General features: G+C 44.5%; 2 protein-coding genes across 5 annotated transcripts in view; one reads left to right on the top strand and one right to left on the bottom strand.

Annotated features, from left to right (window-relative positions):
- Positions 1–20,869, bottom strand: part of LOC129014676 (serine/arginine repetitive matrix protein 1-like) — a 65,746-nt gene extending 44,877 nt beyond the window's left edge. The window contains exons 1-4 of the mRNA XM_054452301.1: positions 20,585–20,869; positions 20,112–20,520; positions 12,469–12,597; positions 4,994–5,070 (exon numbers count right to left, since the gene is read on the bottom strand). Of these exons, the coding sequence (XP_054308276.1) occupies positions 5,057–5,070; positions 12,469–12,597; positions 20,112–20,520; positions 20,585–20,869 (837 nt within the window). The 3' untranslated portion in view covers positions 4,994–5,056. The remainder of the gene's footprint in view (positions 1–4,993; positions 5,071–12,468; positions 12,598–20,111; positions 20,521–20,584) is intronic.
- The window catches only part of AHCTF1 (AT-hook containing transcription factor 1), a 90,617-nt gene continuing 86,907 nt past the window's right edge, over positions 20,272–23,981 (top strand). The window contains exon 1 of one of the 4 annotated variants that reach the window (XM_063665231.1): positions 20,272–20,629. Coding sequence is in view for 1 of the 4 variants with exons in the window: in XM_054481823.2 (XP_054337798.2) it covers positions 20,967–21,064 (98 nt within the window). In the remaining 3 variants the exon portion in view is untranslated. Of the gene's footprint in view, positions 20,630–20,883; positions 21,065–23,981 lie in introns of those variants that run through there. The other 3 variants (XM_063665209.1, XM_054481834.2, XM_054481823.2) reach the window with 3 other exon arrangements.

Below are 23,981 nucleotides of genomic sequence, written 5' to 3' on the forward strand. Positions count from 1 at the left end.
GAGACAGCAAGTCAGAGTTTCGAGCTGGAAGTGGCCTGAGAGACCATCTAACCCAGATTCCACATTTTTACAGATGATCTGATCAGTGATCATTTTACAGGAATTTGCATGAAACTTAAGGCTCTAAACACACATGGTTTCCACATATAGAAGCCTGATTTCAAATCCTGTACATTAGACAAGACAATCAGAATTTTGTGTTATCCTGATCTTTGTCCTTCATCTTCCAGTTACATGGATTTTCTTGACTGTCTTTTGAGAGCTGAAATAATAGTATCACCTTTGTGGAACAGTGACTGCCAGTTTTGGATCCATCTTAGGCCACTGGAAGGTTGGTGGATCTTCTCCAGCAATACGGGCTGAACTCAAGCAAAGCTGAGTCTAAGATCAGTTTGGACCCTTTCCCCTGGAACAGCTGGCAGGCATTGCCTGTTCCTGTCCTTGGCTTTCAACTGCTGGGCAATGTGTTTGTGGAGTGTGTGCCAATACTTGGGGTTTATTCTTCTGGTTTAACAGTTGTTAGTGCTGTTGGCTCTCAGGGAAATTCAGGACAAGCTCCTTCTGTAGCTTTAGGGTTGGCCTGATTGGCAAGACAGTCTGTCCAGTTGAGGACAAACTGAAGTCGTTTGTTCATTCATGTGCCAGTGTCCTTGTGCTCAGAAACAGTTTTTTTAAGGATGGCAAAATGGAAGACTTCAGGATTTATGATAATACTGAATGGCTATCCTCTAGGGCACCGTTGAGTCTTAGCAGAGTCCCAAGCTCTACACTTACCCTGAGTTTTAGGTTTCTTTGTTTTTTTTTTTTTTTTTTTGCTTGTTTGTTTGTTTGTTTGAGACAGTCTCGCTCTGTTGCCCAGGCTGGAGTGCAGTGGCGCAATCTCAGCTCACTGCAGCCTTCATCTCCTGGGTTCAAGTGATTCTCCTGCCTCAGCCTCCTGAGTAGCTGGGATTACAGGCGCCTGCCACTATGTCCAGCTAATTTTTGTATTTTTAGTTGAGTTGGGGTTTCACCACGTTGGTCAGGCTGGTTTTGAACTCCTGACCTCAGGTGACCCACCTACCTTGACCTCTCAAAGTGCTGGGATACAGGCGCGAGCCACTATGCAGGGCCCATTTCTTTGTTGTTTTTTTGTTTGTTTTTGAGATGGAGTCTTGCTCTGTCACCCAGAGCTAGAGTGCAGTGGTGCAATCTTGGCTCACTGCAACCTCTGCCTCCCAGGTTCAAACGATTCTCCTGTCTCAGCCTCCCGAGTAGCTGGGACTACAGGCATGTGCCACCACGCCTGGCTAATTTTCTGTATTTTTTTACTAGAGGCGGGGTATCAATGTGTTAGCCAGGATGGTCTCGATCTCCTGACCTCGTGATCCACCCGCCTCAGCCTCCCAAAGTGCTGAGATAACAGGCGTGAGCCACCATGCCCGGCCCACTTTGTTTTTATTACTGAGGTTATTCTGTAGGTTTTCTGAAAATAAGCAATCAGCATCTAGGTCCAAATTTACAATTTTTAATGACATTCCAAAATTCATCAATGAATAAAACAATAGCTAGGAATGTCATGTTAATTATTTAAATACATTGGAATCTGCCAATGTTCCCTAAAGCCTCCCTCCAAAGGAGACCTGAAGTTGAGCGTATGACAAGAAAATATCTAGTAGAGTAGAGCAAACTTAGTATTACACCAAAAGCCTAGGGAAGTATTAGAATCCAGCCATTGGGAACCTCAGAGAATTGTGGTGTGGACATGCCCTTCTAAATTGTGGCTCAAGTAGGGTCAAATCCTTTTCCTAGGTTTTCTTCAGTGTGGCTGAGACTGGCAATAATTTCTTTTTTAAAACAAAATTTATAGAGATAAGGCCTCACTATGTTGCCCAGGCTGGTCTTGAACTCTTGAACTCCTGGGCTTAAGTGATCCTCCTGCCTCAGGCTCCCAAAATGCTGGGATTACAGATGTGAGCCACTGCACCTGGCCAAAAATCAATAGTTTCTAAAAAGAAGTTGCTGAATACTGTTGAGGAATAAAAGATGAATTAAACATGGAGAATAAAGGAAGCATAACACCAGCATGCTGGAATGCACCTGTAGCCCCAGCTCCTCAGGAGGCTGAGGAGGGAGGATCACTTGAGCCCAGGAGTTCAAGCTTGCAGTAAGCTGTGATTGCACCACTGTACTCCAGCCTGGGCAACAGAGTGAGACCCTGCCTCAAAAAAAAAGAAGCATAACATTATTTATTCTAGTCATTCATTCAACAAATATTCATTGAATACCTAATATGCGCTAGAGATATGAACTGTGAACAAAACTTTATAGAAAGCTTATAGTTTTTAATATCCTTTGTCTGATTAAAGAGGAAAACAACTTGCAAACTGCAGGGAGACACAAAATAAATAAAATGTTTAAATCACCTATGCAAAATACAAAGGACACTGAAGAAAATTTGAAATTATCATCTGTGGTCTGTTTTCAGAGAGCTTCCACTCTGGTGGTAGAAGTGGTACTTGGGGGCTCGACACAGTGGCTCACGCCTATAGTCCCAGCACTTTGGGAGGCCGAGGCAGGCAGATCACTTGAGGCTAGGAGTTCGAGACCAGCCTGGGCAACAAGGCAAAATTCTGTCTCTACTAAAAATACAAAAATTAGCCAGACGTGGTAACATATGACTGTAGTCCCAGCTACTCAGGAGGCTGAGGTGGGAGAATCGCCTGAGCCTGGGAGGTCAAAGCTGCCATGAGCCAAGATCGCACCACTACCCTCCAGCATGTGCGACAGAGCAAGACCCCATCTCAAAAAAATATAGTGGTACTTGGGAAGCCAGACAGTAAACAAAGATGAACTGGTGCTATGAAGAAAAAGCAAGGTAAAAGGACAAAGAGCGAGAGGAGAAGGTGCACTCTAGGTAGGGTGGTCAGGGAAACTTTTGACAAAGCCTATGGGACTCATTCTATCCCTTTCTAGTCCCAAAGGGCTGGCCCAGCTGTGCCAGCACCTGGCTTACCAGGTCTCAGCAGTTCCCACGGGAAGGATCCTCTATACAGAAGCTGGCTTTCCTGACAACTTGGATCCTTGTAGCTAAGGACTGGGGCTTCTGTGGTTGACCTGAGACTTGCCTCTTTGTTCTAGTTTCTGGTCTAGGAGCGTGTAATAGTCTCCTAAGGCTGCTATAACAAAACACCACAAACGGTGTGCCTTCAAACATCAGAAATGTATTATCTCAGTTCTGGAGGCTCGAAGTCTGAAATCAAGGTGTCAGCAGGGCCTGACTTCTGCCAAGGCCTCTAGGGAAGAATCCTTCCTTGCCTCGCCCAGCTTCTGTTAGCCCCAGACGTTCCTTGGCTTGTGGCAACATCACTCCAACCTCCACCACCTTCGACGTGGCCATCTTCCCTCCATGTCTGTTTTCCCTTCTTACTGTATGAGGACCCACCCTATTCCAGCCTGACGACTTAACTAATTGCACTTGCAGTGCCTCTATTTCCAAAAAAGGTCACATTCTGAGATACTGGGGGTAGGACTTCAGCACACCTTTTTGGAGAACACAGTTCAGCCCATAACAGAGACCAAGAGTCCAGGCCCAAGGGCTAGGATGATTTTTATAATGATGTCATAACGACACATACTGAGGGTGTCTCGGTGCCTCCATTTCAGACCAACTATATGACAACAGTTAAACTGAGTAAAAAGCACAATATTCCTACAATATGAATTGCACTCATTCTGTAACAAAAGGGACATGAAGTCATACCTTTGTTTTATTACTAACTGTATATTGTTTGATAGTAAACAAGTTGACATGACTTTGGAGAAACAAGGTATACCTGTTTGATATTTTTCAATTTGGAGTGGTCAGAAGAATAGCTACTGTTTTAAGTGTTTTACAAGTTTACTCATTTAATTTTCACAGTCATCCTACGAGGATGAAACTACTGTCATTTTGCATTTTACGAATGAAGAAACCGAGACAGAGTGGTCAAGTACCTTGTCCAAAGCTGCTCAACTAGGAGGAGACAGAGCGAGGAGAGCAATGAAATGTTAATAGCTTTACAAATCCCTGTAATTGTCATTTGTTTCTATATTGGGTGGATTTTTTTTTTTTTTTTGAAACGGAGTTTCGCTCTGTTGCCCTGGCTGGAGTGCAGTGACGAAATCTCTACTCACTGCAACCTCCGCCTCCCGAGTTCAAGAAATTCTCCTGCCTCAGCCTCCCAAGTAGCTGGGAATACAGGAGCGTGCAACCACGCCCCGCTAATTTTTTATGTTTTTAGTAGAAATGAAGTTTCACCGTGTTAGCCAGGCTGGTCTCAAACTCCTGACCTCAGGTGATCCGCCCACCTTGGCCTCCCAAAGTGCTGGGATTACAGGCGTGAGCCACCGCGCCTGGCCTGGGTGGATTATTTTTAAAGGATTATGTATAATCAAAAAGAATGGCAAGTCTGAATCTTTTCAGTAATTATTTTTAAACCATTTGAGAGGCCTTCCTAGTTGTATATTCAAGCACAGTCCTTGGTCATAAGCACACACCAATTTTGTCTTTCTCCCAAAAGGTCAGGAATTATGAAACTAAGCAAAAGCAAGAGGCAACCAGATAAAAGTGGGGAAACATATTCTCCTTTTAATCCATAGGCTCTTTGGTGAGTTACATCAGGAGCTCATGACCTCTTTTGGCTTTCAGTAACTGAAGCCTAGTATATGATGTTAGTACAATAAGATTTTATTTTGTAAAATGAGGCACATAGCCACTTTAAAAATAAAGACACAAATATCTCTTCTGTGGCATAAGATAATAAAAATATTACTTAAGCAGTAAATCTGAAGCCAAATTAATTCTGTATACATTTTCCTGCTACAGAATGTCACTTTTATATGATTATATTTAAAGACACATACAAAATTGTTAGTATGTAATTGATGGTTATACTATATAATAGAGAAGTAAATTAGTCTTTTCCATTTGTTTGCAAAGTAAAAAAATAATATCTCAAAAAGTCACACTGACCACAAACTCAGTAGCAAGAAGGTGTAGGGAGGTAAGGGACCCTTGATGAGGTGGAAAGATCAGTCACTGTTGGGAACCTGTAAGAATAAGAACATGCAGCTCAGTCAGGAAGGAAAACCCAGGGTTCAAGAGATAGAGCTCTTTTTTTTTTCTTTTTTTTTGAGACAGGGTGTTGCTCTGTCGCCTAGGCTGGAGTGCGGTAGCACGATCTTGGCTCACTGCAACCTCCACCTCCCGGGTTCAAACGAGTCTCCTGCCTCAGCCCCCAAAGTAGCTGGGACTACAGGCATGCGCCAACATGCCCGACTAGTTTTTGTCTTTTTAGTAGAGACGGGGTTTCGCCATGTTGGCCAGGCTGGTCTCGAACTCCTGACCTCAGATGATCTGCCTGCCTTGGCCTCCCAAAGTGCGGGGGTTACAACTGTGAGCTACCGGGCCCGGACCAAGAGATAGAGCTCTTTAGGAGATATTAGTCTCACTAGATCCAACATAAATGGATTGAACCAGAGCTAAAAATTCCACCAGCCTCTCACAGAATTAATTTTAAAAGAAAATACCATCATATGGTATTCCTATTTTCATTTTTACCAGCAGGGTCCTTCTGTTTCATTACTCCAATCTTTAATTCTTTTCTGGAGTTCTGGAGTTGCTGTTAGCATTAGAAAAGTTTTGCATGTGATAGCTGTTTCCCTAAATATCATGCAAATATTCTTGAAAGCATCCTCAATGCCATTGAAGTGCAAAAAAGGAAACTAATATTCATCAGACACCTACTAAATATCTGGCAGTATTCTAGGTATTTTACATAGGGTATGTAATTTCGTTCTCAGAACAGCTCTGTGAAGTGGGTGCTATTATCATTCCAGTTTACAGATGAGGGAATAGATGCTTAGGGAGAGGCGAGGCTTAGGGTCTTCAGAGCAATGAGGCGAATGACAGGGTATAAAGCCCTTAGCCTCTTACCTCTCTTGTCTTCTATGAGCCTGTTGCTGGTTTTAAACTTGCTTGAAAAGTTTGCTCTTAGTGCTAAATTGTGCAACTCAGACACACTAAAACAACTATTTATTGTACACACATCATGCCAGACACTTTTCATGCATCACCATTAATTTAATCTCTACAGCGGCAGCCCTGTGAAGTTGTCTTATTTTCCAATTTTATTGCTAAGGAGCCTGGGACAGAATATAAATCAAGGTACTGTTTCTTTCATTGAGGAAGTCTGACTTTGGAAAAAAAAGTCAGCCAAATTAAGTAGTGTGTTGAGTGACATGGGTCATTTTATTTTCTGGTACAAGCTCCTTATCTCCTTGCAGACTTGTACAGTTTGGGAACCACACTTGGAGTGGCACTGGCTTAGAAAAGGTCAATTAACAGCCAGGCACGTGGCTCATGCCTGTAATCCCAGCACTTTGGGAGGCTGAGGCAGGTGGATCATTTGAGGTAAGGAGTTCAAGACCAGCCTGGCCAACATGGTGAAACCTCATCTCTACAAAAAATACAAAAATTAGTCGGGCATGGTGGTGCGCGCCTGTAATCCCAGCTACTCAGGAGGCTGAGGCAGGAGAGTTGCTTGAGCCTGGGAAGCAGAGGTTGCGGTGAGCCAAGATCATGCCACTGCACTCCAGTCTCAGTGACAGAGTAAGATCCTGTCTCAAAAAAGAAAAGAAAAAGAAAAGGTCAATGACGTCTGTTGTTGTTGTGAGGCTTATCGCCTCACAGGTAATGAGTGCTCTTTCCCAATACCACATTCTCTTTCCAGTATTCAAGGAATGAAATCATGGCCTCAGCAAACAACTCTGCAGAATTTTCTCCTGCCACAGGGCTTTCCTTGTCCCATTCCTTGCAATAATTTTGCAGCATATATGTTATATTAGAAAAACAATAGCTACTTAAGTGTTCCATTGGAATTATAGAAGGCTGTGATACTGGTACATGGTAATTCATGGAGGTGAGCACCAGAAATTAAAGTAAGGGATAAGATTGTCCTCTGAAAATAAAACAAGTGATGTCTGTACCCATTATGGATAGAATTATCCATCCGTGGGATTAAATCAAGAGATTGTGTGAATAAATGTGTGGTTGAGATGCATGGAAACGCCCGATTTACCACTCACAGTGTCCCAGAAACAATGCCAGGGAGAAAAGCCTGATTGTAGCTTCATCAGCAAAAACCCAATCTGTTGTACTGTGCCCTGTGTGGAATGACCTTGTGCTTAGAATGGCAGTAGCAAACCCAGTGCAGGAAAGGAAGTCGGAGACCCAGAGTTGGCTGTGTTGATCTAGAACAGACTGTTCTCTGTTGAGAGGCAATTGTGAGTCACCAGGCTTCCCAAACCTTCAAAACAATCCCCACAAGCCATGTACAGTGGCGCATGCCAATAGTCCCGGCTTCTCAAGAGGCTGAAGCAGGGGGATTGTTTGAGCCCAGGAGTGTGAGGCTGTGGTGCACACTATATGACAGGCATGACAGTGCCTGTGAACAGCCACTGCACTCCAGCGTGGGTGACAAAGGGAGGGTCTGTCTATAAAAAAAAAACAACCAACCCCCCCAAAAAAATAAACAAAAACCCTATCACCCCATTTACTCTTTGATTTTTTTTTTTTTTTTTGATGGAGTCTCACTCTGTCGTCCAGGCTGGAGTGCAGTGGCCCGATCTTGGCTCACTGCAAGCTCCACCTCCCAGGTTCACGCCATTCTCTTGCCTCAGCCTCCGGAGTAGCTGGGACTACAGGCGCCCGCCACCACGCCCGGCTAATTTTTGTATTTTTTATAGAGACGGGGTTTTACTGCATTAACCAGGATGGTCTCGACCTCCTGACCTCGTGATCCGCCCGCCTTGGCCTCCCAAAGTGCTGGGATTACAGGCGTGCGCCACCGCGCACAGCCTACTCTTTGATTTCATGTTCACCAAGCAATATTTTGATTACTCAGTTTCCCACACATCTCACTACTGAAACGAGGGTTCTCTGGATCAGGCATACAGGAATCCCAGTTAAAGCAAAGAAATATCCACTATTATAAATCAGTAAGTTAGAATTTTGGTTTCTAGATACACTTCTTAGGATTGTGGTTCCCACAAGTCAGTCTCCTTGAGACAGATGAGCTCTAGGAGTCCTGGTATGACCAAGTTTTCTCCAAGAGCAAGACTGGAGCCAGGTTTGTGGTGCTGTTACCGGGAGAGGGCCCGCCTGGCTGCCAGCCAGATGCCATCTGGCTCATCACCTCTCCTTTCAACCTCCACAAATGAGTGCAATTGTTGGCTACATAAAATGCCAGGAAATAAGTAAAAGTCCGAGAGGGTATGAAAATTTATCAGAAGGCTAAAAATGAGTAAGAAATCAGATGGCATAAGAATTGAGAACATAATAGGGACCATGTGGTTCAGAAAAGAGGAAAGGCAAGAACAGGCAAAGGCTTTGGAAGAGAATGAAAGTACATTCACGTTGTAGGGAGAAATTTTCATGATGTAGATGGGAGACGCTCTATCATGTAGTGATAGGTAGACTCAAGAAAAATCAGAAAGCAATCAAGATGGGATGGGATGTGGGATTAGGAAGGTCAAAAGACTAAAATGCAGTGACGGGAGGATGATAGCCCCAGCCGATGTGACGGGTGGAGCATTTTCATTGCTCACTCTTTTGGGGAAAGACAATGAGCTAAAAAATAAAAGCTCAAACCTCCCGTATTTATGGAACTATTGTATAACTTTAGATTACTTCATCTTTTTGCCATCTAAAACCTCTCAGAGGCCAGGCGCAGCGGCTCACACCTGCGTGAATTTGAAATGGCAAGGGACAGAAAGACTTCTCCAATGGAAACAAGTCTTCAATCAGAACCGGTTTAACACCTCAGCATAAATCATATCCCAAGGAGCTACTCGGAACCTTAAGCTGCTTTTCTTTCTTTCTTTTTTTCAGGGCCCAGTCGTTGACCATCGAGCTGCTTTAAAGACCCTGCGGAGGTTCTGTCGCTGCTTGAATACAGTGCCTGGACTCCCTGCTCCGTGAGGCGAATTTCCACCAGGTCCAGCTGGGTCAGCCCGAGTTCTGAATTAAAACATGCCTCTCACAGAATCTACTTCTAACGGATGTGAAAGGAAGATCGTTCTTCCATGTTTGTTTTTATTGAGATATCTCTTTTTTTAAAACATGACTCTCACAGAATCTATTTCTAATGGATGTGAAAGGAAGATTGTTCTTCCATGTTTGTTTGTATTGAGATATCTCTTTTTTTAAAACATGCCTCTCACAGAATCTGTCTCTAATGGATGTGAAAGGAAGATTGTTCTTCCGTGTTGGTTTTTATTGAGATATCTCTTTTTTTCCCTTTTTATTTGGTTGTCCTAACTCCATGAATAGAAAATAAAACGTATTAATTCATTTTTTAATTTTCTTTTTTATTATTTTGTTAGTGTTTCACTTTTTTTCTGCACTACACAGATGTAGTGTATTCATTCATTTGAAAAAAAAAAAAAAAAAAAAGGCTGGGTGCGGTGGCTCACACCTGTGATCCCAGCACTCTGGGAGGCTGAGGCAGGTGAATCACGAGGTCAGAAGTTCGAGACCAGTCTGGCCAAGATGGTGAAAGCCCGTCTCTACTAAAAATTTAAAAAAAAATTAGCTGGGTGTGGTGGCAGGCGCCTGTAATCCCAGCTACTCGGGAGGCTGAGGCAGGAGAATCACTTGAACCCGGGAGGCGGAGGTTGTAGTGAGCTGAGATCGTGCCACTGCACTCCAGCCTGGGCAACGGAGTGAGACTCTGTCTAAAAAAAAAAAAAAAAAAAAAAGGGCCAGGCACGGTGGCTCACACCTGTAATCCTAGCACTTTGGGAGGCTGAGGCAAGCAGATCACGAGGTCAGGAGATCGAGACCATCCTGGCCAAAATGGCGACACTCCATCTCTACTAAAAATACAAAAATTAGCCAGGCATGGTGGCAGGTGCCTGTAATCCCAGCTACTCGGGAGGCTGAGGCAGGAGAATCACTTGAACCCGGGAGGCGGAGGTTGCAGTGAGCCGAGATTGTGCCACTGCACTGCAGCCCTGCAGCCCTGCAGCCCTGCAGCCTAGCAGCAGAGCAAGACTCCGTCTAAAAACAAAAAACAAAAAACAGGCTGAGCACAATGGCTCATGCCTGTAATCCCAGCACTTTGGTAGGCCGAGGTGGTCAGATCACCTAAGGTCATCAGCCTGGTCACCATGGTAAAACCCCATCTCTACCAAAAATACAAAAATCAGCCAGGTGTGGTGGCACGCACCTGTGATCCCAGTTACTTGGGAGGCTGAGGCAGGAGAATTGCTGGAACCTGGGAGGCAGAGGTTGCAGTGAACTGAGATCGTGCCACTGCAATCCAGCCTGGGCAACAGAGCGAGACTCCGACTCAAAACAAACAAGCAAACAAACAAACAAAAACAGCTGAGTGTGGTGGCCCATGCTTGTAATCCCAGCAACTGTGGAGGCTGAGGCAGGAGAATCACTTGAGGCCAAGAGTTCACAACCCAGCCTGGGCAATACAGGGAGACCCTGTCTCTACAAAAAAATTTTAAAAATTAGCCAAACATGGTGGTGCCTGCCTGTAGTCCCAGCTACTTGGGAGGCTGAGGCAGGAGGATCCCTTGATCCCAGGTGTTTGAGGTTGCAGTGAGCTATGATAGCACCACTGCACTCCAGCCTGGGCAGCAGAGTGAGACCCTGAATCTAAAAAAATATATTGTGAATGCCGACTATATGCTAGGTACTTTGCTAAACACCAAGGAAAAAAAGATGACCAAGACTTTTTTTTTTTTTGAGATGGAGTCTTACTCTGTCACCCAGGCTGGAGTGCAGTGGCATGATATCGGCTCACTGCAACCTCCACCTCCCGGGTTCAAGCGATTATCCTGCCTCAGCCTCCCCAGTAGCTGGGACTACAGGCACTCGCCACCACACCTGCCTAATTTTTGTATATTTAGCAGAGATGGGGTTTCACCATTTGGGCCAGGCTGGTCTTGAACTCCTGACCTTATGTTCCACCCGCCTCGGCCTCCCAAAGTGCTGGGATTATAGGCGTGAGCCACCACACCCGGCCAACAAAGACTTTTTTTTTTGTCCTAACAAAGCTCACAGTGTAGTCAGGAAAATAATTTATAAAAAGTACTTAGAACATAGGGTGATAGATGCTGTCATGGACCCTTGTTGCATTTCCTATTTCAAGGCACCAGGCTTCTCAAGCATGTGCAGATTGCACCATGATTCATTAACTTCCTTTGTCTGGAGTGCCCCTTCGATTAACTTGGTGCTAACACATCAGATAATAGTAGCGATTATAGTGTAAGACTGTATTTCTAGTTCATTAAGCTGGAAGTGTTTTGTTTCTCTTTCCTATGTAAACCATGTTTTGTTTCCTATCTAATTATCCATGTGGATGTTTTAAAGTGGGCATGATAATAGATTTTATTTTGTTTGCAGTTGTCATAAGGGTAATTCCTTCTAAAGAAGAAAAAGAGAGACAGGGACTGAGGGACCACTGGTGGTTCTGTCTAGGTTTACCAAAAACTAAAAATGATGTTGAGCAAAAATCTTCCCATTGAAACAAGATGGAGTAGCTAATTTTTAAGGGCCTGACTCTGATAATCTATCATTTATATAAGAAATTATACATTAGGTCGACTAACATTCCAAACCAATGACCAGCAACTCAAAAGAAAAATCATAATACAGTGATGGAATATAGCCTGACATTTATGTAGAATAATTCATCCAAACCAATGGAGAAATATCTTCCATACTATCACAGTTTGTTGCATATCAGATAATTCATTGAAGCTATAGAAATAAGAACAATATTTGCTATTGCACATATTTGGTAGCAGTTCAGTTTACTATGTATTTTCACACATAATCCTCACAATAGATAAGGAAACTGAGGCTTGGCTAGCTTAAGGTCTTTATCTATGTATGCACAGGTTGCATAGGATAGCATCAGAGATCAAAATTCAAATTTACATCTTTTTTGCCCAAATTCAGGACTTTTCATATTTCAATACACTGTTTCCCGGCCAGTCCAGTGGCTCACACCTGTAATCCTTGTGCTTTGGGAGGCTGAGGTGGGAGGGTCACTTAAGGCCAGGAGTATGAGACCAGCCTGGGCAACATCGTGAGTCCTCGCCTCTACAAAAAGTCCAGGCACAGTGGCTCATGCCTGTAATCCCAGCACTTTAGGAGGCCGAGGCGGGCGGATCACCTGAGGTCAGGAGTTCGAGACCAGCCTGGTCAACATGGTGAAACCCCATCTCTACTAAAAATACAAAAATTAGCCAGGTGTGGTGATGGGCACCTGTAATCCCAGCTACTTGGGAGGCTGAGGCAGGAGAATCGCTTGAACCCGGGAGGCGAACGTTGCAGTGAGCCGAGACTGTGCCACTGCACTCTAGCCTGGGCGACAGAATGAGACTCCATCTCAAATTTTAAAAATGAATGTGTTAATGTGGTTGTACCTGTTGCATTTGTGTTAGGAGTCTGGTCTAGAATAGCACATGGCCCACTCTGGATGTTTTGGCCTGTGGGCGCCTGATGGTCTCGGGGGAGTTGAAGGCTGACACGAAGTTGGAGATACTGTTTCAGATCTTCTCCATTCCAGGAGGTTGACAGTTTGCAGGTTTGAAGTGTGCCCCCAAAAATACCAAAGGAAAGAAATGATTCTAATTAAATAATGTTTACAAAAGCACTTAAGGACTTCACCAACAACTGTTATTGAATGTCTTATTGAGATTGATTCTATTTAAATGGTTTCTATGATACATCAGCTGGAATCATACTCAAGTTTGCCAAAATTGTTTTTCATACATCATTTTATCCTTTAGTGTTTCTGCAGCATGACTCCATCTGAGTCTTACAAAGTGCGGGACCATATTTCACTCTTTGAAAACTTCATGATCTTCAAATTGAAAAACTCTTGATTTTTTTTTTTTTTTAGCAGAGTCTCGCTCTGTCACCCAGGCTGGAGTGCAGTGGTATAATCTCGGCTCACTGCAACCTCCACCTCCTGGATTCAAGCGATTCTTCTGCCTCAGCCTTCCAAGTAGCTGGGATTACAGGCGCCCACCACCACTCCCGGTTAAGTTTTGTATTTTTTTGTAGAGATGGAATTTCATCATGTTAGCCAAGCTGTTCTTGAACTGCTGACCTCAAGTGATCTGCCTACCTCGGCCTCCCAAAGTGCTGGGATTACAGGCGTGAGCCACCACGCCCAGCCAAACTCTTCATCTTCTTTTCCTATCTTTGAAGACTGTAACTCAAAGAGAATAATTCTTAGACTATGGTTCTGGTGTGTTTATCTCCACCCTTCTTTTTTGGAGGTTAAATTTTCCCACCCTCTACTCTCTATTCCACTGAAATGCCATCTCCCCAGCCTTATTTACTAAAGATTTATCAAGTGTCTGTTTTCCAAAAGCTGCTCCACTGAACAGGCAATTTATATTTGAGATAGAATTAAAAGATTGCATAATAGGCTGGATGTGGTGGCTCACACTTGTAATCCCAGTACTTTGGGAGGCAGAGGCAGGAGGCAAGCTTGAACTGAGGATTTCGAGAACAGCCTGGATGCCAGAGTGAGACTCTGTTTCCAGAAATAATAAATAAATACAATTAAATTTGCCAAGTGTTTATGTCGGTGTTGTGGGAAATTTAAAAAAATAAAAATATTTATTTTTATAGGTTGCAGTGAGCCAAGATTGCACCACTGCACTCCAGTCAGGGCCACAGAGAGAGACTCTGTCTCCAAAGTAAATAAAAATAAAAATATTAAAATGAAATAAAATTTGCCAAGTGCATTAAACTTTCATGATCTATAATGAAGGTAATGAAGGGTAGTTACCTAACTTTAAAATTAGGCCCTTTTAAAATAAGAGAATTCAGGGGCTGGGCATGGTGGCTCACACCTGTAATCCCAGCACTTTGGGAGGCCGAGGCGGGAGGATCACTTGAGCCCAGGAGTTCTAGACCAACCTGGGCAACATGGTGAGAACTTGTCTCTGTAATTTTTTCTTTTTAAGAAATCAATTGGATGTGAATTTTTTTTTTTTTTTAAGACAGAGTCTTGCTCTGCTGCCCAGGCTGGAGTGCAGTGGTGCGATTTCGGCTCACTGCAAGCTCCGCCTCCCGGGTTCACGCCATTCTCCTGCCTCAGCCTCCCGAGTAGCTGGGACTACAGGCACCCGCCACCGCGCCTGGCTAATGTTTTGTATTTTTAGTAGAGATGGGGTTTCACCATGGTCTTGATCTCCTGACCTCGTGATCCACCCGCCTCGGCCTCCCAAAGTGCTGGGATTATAGGCGTCAGCCACTGCGCCTGGCCAGAAAAAAATTAAACATTAGCTCTGGCTGTGAAAAAAAATAAAATAAGGAAATTCAGAATCATATGAGTAACAAAATTCTAAAAGGTGATTATAGAGCTGTCATTTGAAAAAGTGCCTTTTATCCAACTGGTGGGGAATGAGTCTGTGACCCAACCACTTCTATTGAATTAATGGCTTAACCAAAACCAGAATGTGGGATTAAACATTTCTATGACTGACTAGAATGCTGAGTGTTTATTGTAATTATCAGTAAGATACTTGTGAGAGAACTGTAGCTCTCCTTAATTTTAAAGTTGCCTTTATAAAAATATTTCAAACAAAAAATGTTTTTTAAAAATAAATAAAATTAAAAAAAAGAAAAAATAATAATGTTTTCTTTTCTTTTTTTTTTGAGATGGAGTCTTGCTCTGTCGCCCAGGCTGGAGTGCAGTGGAGTGATCTTGGCTCACTGCAAGCTCCGCTTCCCGGGTTCACACCATTCTCCTGCCTCAGCCTCCCGAGTAGCTGGGACTACAGGCGCCCGCCCCCACGCCCGGCTAATGTTTTGTATTTTTAGTAGAGACGGGGTTTCACCGTGTTAGCCAGGACCGTCTCGGTCTCCTGACCTCGTGATCTGCCCGCCTCGGCCTCCCAAAGTGCTGGGATTACAGGCGTGAGCCACTGCGCCTGGCCATAATAATGTTTTCATTGAATGATGTTGTTCTGATTGCTTTGCTGAGGGACACAGCCACTGGTCTTCTTAAGCTGTGCTTTGAATGATGCCTACCCCAAATATTCAATAAATATTTGATGGATGAACAACTGAACAAATAAATGAATGATAAGAAACTGAAACAAAGTAAAACTGTACTAAAAAAATACTACCATAGAATCATGATTTAGGCTGGGTGCGGTGGCTCACGCCTGTAATCCCAGCACTTTGGGAGGCTGAGGTGGGTGGATCACTTGAAGTCAGGAGTTCAAAACCAGCCTGGCCAACATGGCGAAACCCCGTCCCTACTAAAAATACAAAAATTAGCTGGACGTGGTGGCAAGTGCCTGTAATTCCAGCTACTTGGGAGGCTGAGGCAGGAGAATCACTTGAACCTGGGAGGCGAAGGTTGCAGTGAGCCAGGATTGCATCGCTGCATTCCAGCCTGGGAGACAGAGCAAGACCCTGTCTCAAAAACAGAAAAGAATCATGATTTAGAGTTTTAACCATGTAATTGTAGTTTCATTAAAGTTCTTTATTGTTTTCTGTACTAATCATGTGGTTTGCTAATAAATAATTCATTTCTAAATCCTAAAGATCTTTAACTTATTTTCAGAAGAGTGGTTTAAGGTACATTGAATTTTATTTGATACATTCCATTGCTGGCTCTCCACATACGGCATCCTAGTTAACATCTTATTTTAATTTTGGTCTGTGCACCATCCCTCATGCCTGTAATCCCACTGCTTTGGGAGGCCACAGCAGGAGGATCACTTGAGTCTAGGAGTTCAAAACCAGCCTGGGCAACATAATGAGACCCCATCGCTACAAAAAAATGAAAATACATACAAATTAAAAACAATTTTTTTCAGAAAGAGTACATAGTGAAAAATTGATACTACATCACCTACACTTATGCCTAATCAAATCCAACAAATCTACCCAAAGTTTATTAAAGAACCATGTAGAGGACCCAAGAAGAAGTAAAGATCAGAAAAGGCAAAATCAAAACAAGCCCTGCCCTGTCACAGTACAATTTAAATCAAGTAGAGATATTGTTTTGACTAGCAATTTAAAATGCACTGAAAACTTAAAACACCATGCAAACACCATAATTAAAATAAGATGTGTAAGCTCAATAGGATTAAAATACATTCACCAGACTGGGCGCAGTGGCTCACACCTGTAATCCCAGCACTTTAGGAGGCTGAGGCAGGTGGATCACCTGAAGTCAGGAGTTCAAGACCAGCCTGGCCAACATGGTGAAACTCCATCTCTACTAAAAATACAAAAATTAGCCAGGAGTGGTGGCATGGGCCTGTAATCCTAGTGGGAGGCTAAAGCAGGAGAATCACTTGAACCCGGGAGACGGAGGCTGCAGTGAGCTCAGATCATGCCATTGCACTCCAGCCTAGGTGATAGAGTGAGACTCCGTCTCAAAAAACAATCAGTAAATAAAATTTTAAAAAATACTGCCTCTTGAATCAAACATTCGAGATGGAAGCATGAGGATTCGTACTAGTTATTATCCATTTCTAGGCCTTTTACCAACATAACTTAGGACCGTATAGGTGAAAACAGAATGAGGTTTTAAGGAAGGCACGTACTTCCCTTTCATCTTTACAATTCTGCAAAGAAAGTGACATTCTTTTCTTCTTAGCTGAGAAAATAGGCTCAGAGAGTGAAGTAATTTAATAAAAGTCATGTTGCTAGAAAGTAGTGAAACTCATTAAAACCCAAGTTTGTCTGGCTCCAAATGATTTCATTCTTTTCATCACACCACGCTTCTTCCAGTGAGAGAAAGCTTTGAAGCTGTGTTTACCAAAGTCTATTCTGTGAAGCACTAATAAGCCAAGATGTTACACAAGTGCAAATGGATGCCATGGTCAAGCAACTCTGGGGAATGCCAAGCATATTAAAGCCAGTGAAGTCTTACAGAAAATACATTTTTATTTTTATTTAATCAGCTTTTCCCCGAAACTCATTTGATTACCAAATCTAGACTTTTCTTCATTTAACACTTATTAACATCTCTTGAAACCAATTAAAATAATCTGGTATTTGCTTAGTTAAATGACTGAAAGAAGAAAAAGGATTGAATGAGAGCTTTAAATTGGAAATTCAGTTTGCAAAGCAACTAAAATAAAAAACTAGCAGTTATGGGGGAAGCATTTTAAAAAGATACAGTCTGTGCTCCCAGTGCAGCTGGGAGATGGAGATGGTGGGTGGATGGAGAGAGTCAGAGGCAAAAAGGGAAACAGACATGAAACAATTCAGACAGCATATTTCGCTCAAGTTTTTAGTGATTTATGTGGGCCGAAGTTGAAGAAAAGATTGGGAAGAGAAAAGAGGCTTGAGCTGGCCCCTGAGGGATGTTAAGATTTACTCAGGGAGAGAAGAGGCTGGGAGACACTGAAAGAGAAAACAGGTTTGGAGAGTTAAAAAACAAAACAAAACAAAACAAAGCTCTCAGGAACTATATAGGGAAATAAAATAGGACAGGTAGAGTTGGTCTAGATTATGGACAATTACACAGGCCAGGCCAGTGGCTGACGTCTGTAATTCCAGCACTTTGGAAGACTGAGTCCAGTAGATCACTTGAGCCCAGGAGTTCGAGACCAGCCTGGGTAACATGATGAAACCCTGTCTCTACAAACAATGCAAAAATTAGCTAGGAGTGGTGGTATGCACCTGTAGTCCCAGCTATTTGGGAGGCTAAGGTAGGAGGACTGCTTCAGCCCAGGAGGTCAAGGCTACAGTGACCCAAGATTGTGCCACTGCACTCCAGCCTGGGTGACAGAGCAAGACCCTGTCTCAAAATAAGTAAATAATAAAAATGTAGACAATCATACAGAAATCATTCTGTTGATAATGATGGAAAGGATTAAAATCTGCAAGACTATGTAGACAGGCAATCTGGATAATATGTGCAATTAAAATAGATTTTTGAATTTCACAACTGGAAGGGCTCTTAGAGCAAAGTTAATAAATATCTGTCTAATGAATCAGTCAATCCCTTGCTCTACACATCTGATAACTGAAGCCCAGAGAGGTCACTTGATTTTCCTAATGTCACACAGCTCACTAGCAGCACACCTGAGTTGGTAATTCATGTCTTCTGACTACCGAGAGGTACAGTACTCATGAACTGGGCATAAAATAGTGCCAAAGAAAGTGTAGAATGTGGAGCATGTGACATAAATCAGCACATCCAACAGAGGATGGTTTCTGTTTGAAGAGGTCTCTTTAAAACAATTAAGACAATGAACCCCAAACCTCCTACTGCAAAAGCAGTACTCTTTTTAACTGTTTCTATCACAACTTGGTCCAATACCTTGTGCAAACAAACATGATATGTATGGAGGCTGCCGTTACTAAAGAAACAAAAATTACAGAAAAAAGAAAATTACATTTCCAAAAGGCAGCATTATCTCCGAAAGCATATGGGCCAGGCATGATATCCATGCCTGTAGTCCCAGCTGCTCGGGAAGCTGAGGTGGGAGGATAGCTTGAGCCTAGAAGTTGGAGGCAGCAGTGGCACTGATGAGGCCACAGTGCCTGCGAATAGCCATGCACTCCAGTCTGAGCAACACAGCAAGACACAGTCTCCACAAAAATAAAAAATAGGCTGGGCATGGTGGCTCATGTCTGTAATCCCAGCATGTTGAGAGGGTGAAGCAGGAGGATCCCTTGAGCCCAGGAGTAGAGACCAGCTTGGGTAACACAGTAAGACAGTCTCTACAAAAAATAAAAAATAAGGCCAGGCATGGTGGCTCACGCCTATAATCCCAGCACTTTGGGAGGCTGAGGCATGTGGATCATGAGGTCAAGAGATCAAGACCATCCTGGCCAACATGGTGAAACCCTGTCTCTACTAAAAATACACAAATCAGCTGGGCGTGGTGGCGCACACCTGTAGTCCTAGCTACTCTGGAGGCTGAGACTGGAGAATCTCTTGAACCTGGGAGGTGGAGGTTGCAGTGAGCCGAGATTGTTTCACTGCACTGCAGCCTGGTGACAGAGCGAGACTCCGTCTCAAATAAATAAATAAATAAATAAATTAAATGAAACAAAAATTAATGGGATGTAGTGGGGCATGGTGGTCCATGCCCATAGTCCCAGCTACTTGGAAGGCTGAGGTAGGAGGATCATTTGAGCCCACGAGTTCGAGGCTGCTATGAGCCTTGATCACACCACTGCACTCCAGCCTGGGCGACAGAGCGAGACACTGTCTCAAAAATAAAAAAATTTAAAAAGCACATATGAAAGGTAACAGAAAAGTAGAAACTTTCCTGATAAAAGAGCATCTTCTTAAAATCCCTACTCTACCTCATGTTATAATCCTTTTACTTACTACTTAGTATTAAGGACACGTTCCCTATCTGTTTGAAACATGTTTGGCGCTGGGATTTGCTTCAAAGGAAGATACTAACAAGAAATAAGAAATTCCACAATGAAAACCCGCGGTGACCAAAAAGATAACAGTGATTTGGGGTAAAATTTTGACTAAAAATATTAGGCTAGGCTGCGCGAGCATTTTTGGCCATGAAAGCACAGGAGGATGCTAGAAAAAACAGCACGGTGGAAAAAGCGTTTCCCCAGAAGTCTGGGAGCCCACCTTTGGCATGAAAAGCGGGAGCACAGGTTGTAGTGAGCCAAGATCGTGCCACTGCGCTCCAGCCTGGGCAACAGAGCAAGACTCCGTCTCCAAAAAAAAGAAAAAGAAAAAAAGAAAAGTGGGAGCACAGAACAGAAAATACAGAATGCAAGCTGCCAATTATGGGAGAAAGATTATCCCTCGGCCCCCAGCTGGCAGGGCCACACGATTACTTGACAAGAGAGACCGCCTGCAATCGCAGCAGGCGGCTGGCAGAGCCCGGCGCGACCCCCAGCGAAAACTACCACTCCCAAGTGCGCACCGGGCGCGCCGCCGGGGCCGCCAGGGCGGCTTCACGCGCAAGGCACTGTGGGACTCGTAGTCTTTCTTCCCACCAGCTCCTCGGAGGCGGAGAGACCCGATTTTTTGTAAATGATCCGCCCTTCCAGGCCCTGCTTCTCTTTCCTCCCTTTCCCTCCCACCTCCTTCTTTCACCGAGAGTTTGAAAATTCCCGCGGAACCGGCGCTCGAGCGCGGAACCATCGCGAGAACTCTGGTCCCTGCAGCCGCGATCTCCGCCGATTCTCCCCTCCCTCTTCGCCCTTTTCCTCCGCTCCCTCCCTTCCGGGGCGTGTGGAACTCGGTTTTGTCGGCGCAGGGTAATACGCAGAGCCGGGCCGGCGCTGTCCGTGGCGAGCAGGCAGCGTTGCAAGGGGAAGGAGCCAGCACCGCGGCGGGAGCAGCGACTCCGTTTTAGCCGCTGAGCGGTCTGCAGGCCTACAGCCCGCGAAGGCACTCTCGGGGGCGTGTGGCTCTGAGGTGGCCGGGGAGGTCTCAGGCGGCGGCCGGAGCGCAGAGGAGCGGCTTCAGCCGGGCGGAGGGGTGTGATCCCGGTCCGTGTCGGCTACGTCTCCCGGGAGATGCTGTGACGGACCCGCACGGGAGGAGCTCGCGCCTGGCCTGGCTACCCGGTGGACTCGGCCCGCGGCGGCGCGCTCACCCGCCCTGCTCAGGTAGGGGGAAGGGAGGGAGGGGGTTGGGCCCGCGCGGCGGAGGGCGAGTCGCGCGGCTTGGGCCTGCGGCGGCGGCGGCGGCGGCGGGGCTTCTGCTCCGCGAGCGCCGGGCCTAGGCCGGGCGTGCGCGGGGCCAACGGATGGGGCTCGAGGGGGCGAGCGCTGGCGGTGGCGGGTACGGCAGGCTCGCGGGCGCCGGGCTTCGTTACATAACCTCGGACCGGAGGAGTGGTGGCACATGGCGGCGGAGCAGCGCTGGTGGGTTCGCGTCCTGCGCCGGCAGTCGGGTCCTTTACGGACGGCCGGGGCCGCGACTCTCCCACTGTTCTCCCACGCGATGGACTCGTTGGCGGGCCTTTCCCCGAGGGAAGTGGCCGGCGTGCTCAGCCTGTCCGGTGTTGGCGTGTGTTCCACATGCTCTTGGGCCTGGCCACAGTGAGTAGTCCGGGCGGGGAAGAAGTTGGACTCGGGGCTCGGATGTGAGGCTCCAGCTCACCCATTGGTCAGATCAAGGAGATTTAAAATAAAAGCACATCTTGGGGTGCTTTGCCTTCCTTTTTCCCACCTGGGAAGCTGAGGACGGTTTCTTTTGTCACTGGTTGACTGTTTTGGTTTGGGTGTTTTGTTTTGAGAGATGGGGAAATTTTGTGCTCAAAGCTTACGAGGTTCACACTATCTGTGTGCAAAGTTTTATGAGATGAGCGTTATTTTTATTTCCAAATCGTCAGTTGTAGAAATTTTTGGAAGAACTGGGTTCTTCATAGAACAAAACGTAAATCCTTTGGGGAAATCCTAAACGATAGTTTATTCTCAGATTATCCTAAAGAACCTATAGATTTTAAGAACTGTCTTTGGCTGAGCGCAGTGGCTCATGTCTGTAATCCCAGCACTTTGAGAGGCTGAGGCGGGAGGATCGCTTGAGCCCAGGAGTTTGAGACCAGCATGAGCAACATGGCGAGAACCCCTTTTTTTAAAAAAACTTTTTTTGTGAGCTTTCACTGATAGAGTCTCTTAGGAGAGAAGAAATTAGAGTGGTTTACTTATTTCAGAGGATTTGGCCAGGGATGACAAGCCCAGTTAAGGTTAATACTTGAAGGGATGTTTTAAGTGTGCCAAGCGCTATGGGAAGTCTACGTTGTTTCTGTACTGTGATTTTTGGATCCTGATCCTTCAGTAACGTACTACCAAACTGTCACGAGTTTGCAAACAACAATAATTACCTCTAAAAAATTTTTAAAACATCATGTCAACCGGGCATTGGTGGCGCCTCTAGTCGCGCGGCTACTTGGGAGGCTGAGGCAGGGGGAACGTTTGAGCTTCAGCCTCAAACTGAGAGTTCGAGGGTTGCAGTGAGCCAGGATCACGCCGCTGCACTCCAGCCTGTGTGACAGAGCGAGACCCTGTTGCTAAAAAAATAAAATAAAATAAAAAAGATCATTATACATCAGTTTCGAGAGTTTGTCTTTTTACGCCTCTCCTTTTTCATAGGTACAGATACATCTTTTTTTTTTTTTTTGAGACAGGGTCTTGCTCTGTTGCCCAGGCTGTAGTGCAATGGCACAATCTGGGCTCACTGCAACCTCTGTCTCCCAGGTTCAAGCGATTCTCCTGCCTCAGCCTCCTGAGTAGCTGGGATTACAGGTGCATGCCACCACACCCGGCTAATTTTTGTATTTTTAGTAGAGACGGGGTTTCACCATATTGGCCAGGCTGGTCTTGAACTTCTGACCTCGTGATCCGCCCGCCTTGGCCTCCCAGAGTGGTGGGATTACAGGCGTGAGCCACCGCGCCTGGCTGGTACAGATACATCTTAAGAGGAAGCAAGACATTGTGTCTTTCACGCCTACCTTTAATATTTTCAGGGACTTTTCTTTCTTCCCAGAATGAAGTGTAACTTCCCTCGGTTAGCTCAAAGGCCTCTACAATAAGTATATGCTACTATCTATCCTCATATATTAACAAATTTTATGCTTTTGCTCTTCCGGAATCGTCACCAATCCTGGGCCCATTCTGTGGAAGAGATGTTTCCACTCTGATGTTTCTTTGCTCGTGTCCTTCATCCTGGAGTGCCATCTTTCCTTTTTTAAATTCTCAAATTTCAGGTCCTCCTTCTAAATCCAGTGTTTTCACTGTATTTTTATTTTCATTTTTATTTTTTTGAGACGGAGTCTCACTTTGTAGCCCAAGCTAGAGTGCAACGGCGCGATCTTGGCTCACTGCAACCTTCGCCTTCAGGGCTCAAGCGATTCTCGTGCCTCAGCCTCCCGAGTAGCTGGGACTACAGGAACGCGCCGCCACACCCGGCTAATTTTTTGTATTTTAGTAGAGACGGAGTTTCACCATGTTGCCCAGGGTGATCTTGAACTCCTGAGCTCAGACGATCTGCCCACCTCGGCCAACCAAAGTGTTGGGATTACAGGCGTGAGCCACCGCACCCAGCCCACTGTACTCTTTTATTTCCCCTTATCCCACTTTTTTACTGGGATCTCACGGCATATGTACCTATTGTAGCATTTATTCTTTGTGTCTGATACTCTGATAATTGACTATGTATCTCCTTTTCTAGATTGTAAACTCCTTAAAGTCAGGAAGTAGGTTATCTTCTTGCCCTTGCATTCCTTTACTACTAACACGGTGTTTTAAAAGTAGTTCGTAATTTTAAAATGTTTGAATTAAGTTGGAAAGAAATTTCTGAAAGGCTTGAAGTTTCTGGGTCCACTGGTAGTTTACATTCAAATGACAATTCGTCTTTTTATTAGTCAAAAAGAAAAAAAGTAACATTGCATACAAAGTGGTTTATAGAAATGTTTGCTTGGTACATGTTGCAATATAATTGTTGAACTAGATTAGAGTTCCATTTTCTGTGGTGGAATTCCGTTATTGCAGGAATTTGTGTATTTCACACAGAAAACTGATTTCTAGTATTCTGTTTTTAATATCTGGCCTAGTAATTTTAAGAATTTTGTTTTGCTTAATACTGAACCAGTGTATACTTAAAAATAATTGGGCTCAATATTGAGTTTTAAAAAATTGATTTTATTGTTTAACATGCCTGTTTCTTGTCTCTGCTAATATCCTAATAATATCCTGCTATATAGTATTCTGTTATCCTAATTTATTACATTTAGGACCTGTTAGTCCAAAGGCACTGTGATCTTGTCGAATGCCCAGGAATAAGATTTGGTGATTTTTGCCTTTTAGGAATTCATAGTGTAGTGGAGAAGACAGGCAAGCAGAAGTAATGATTTTTTTTTTTTTTTGAGACGGAGTCTTGCTCTGTCGCCCAGGCTAGAGTGCACTGGCGCGATCTCGGCTCACTGCCAGGTCTGCCTCCCGGGTTCACGCCATTCTC

This window comes from Pongo pygmaeus, chromosome 1 (assembly GCF_028885625.2).
Source record: "Pongo pygmaeus isolate AG05252 chromosome 1, NHGRI_mPonPyg2-v2.0_pri, whole genome shotgun sequence".
In the NCBI taxonomy this organism is placed as follows: Eukaryota; Metazoa; Chordata; class Mammalia; order Primates; family Hominidae; genus Pongo; species Pongo pygmaeus.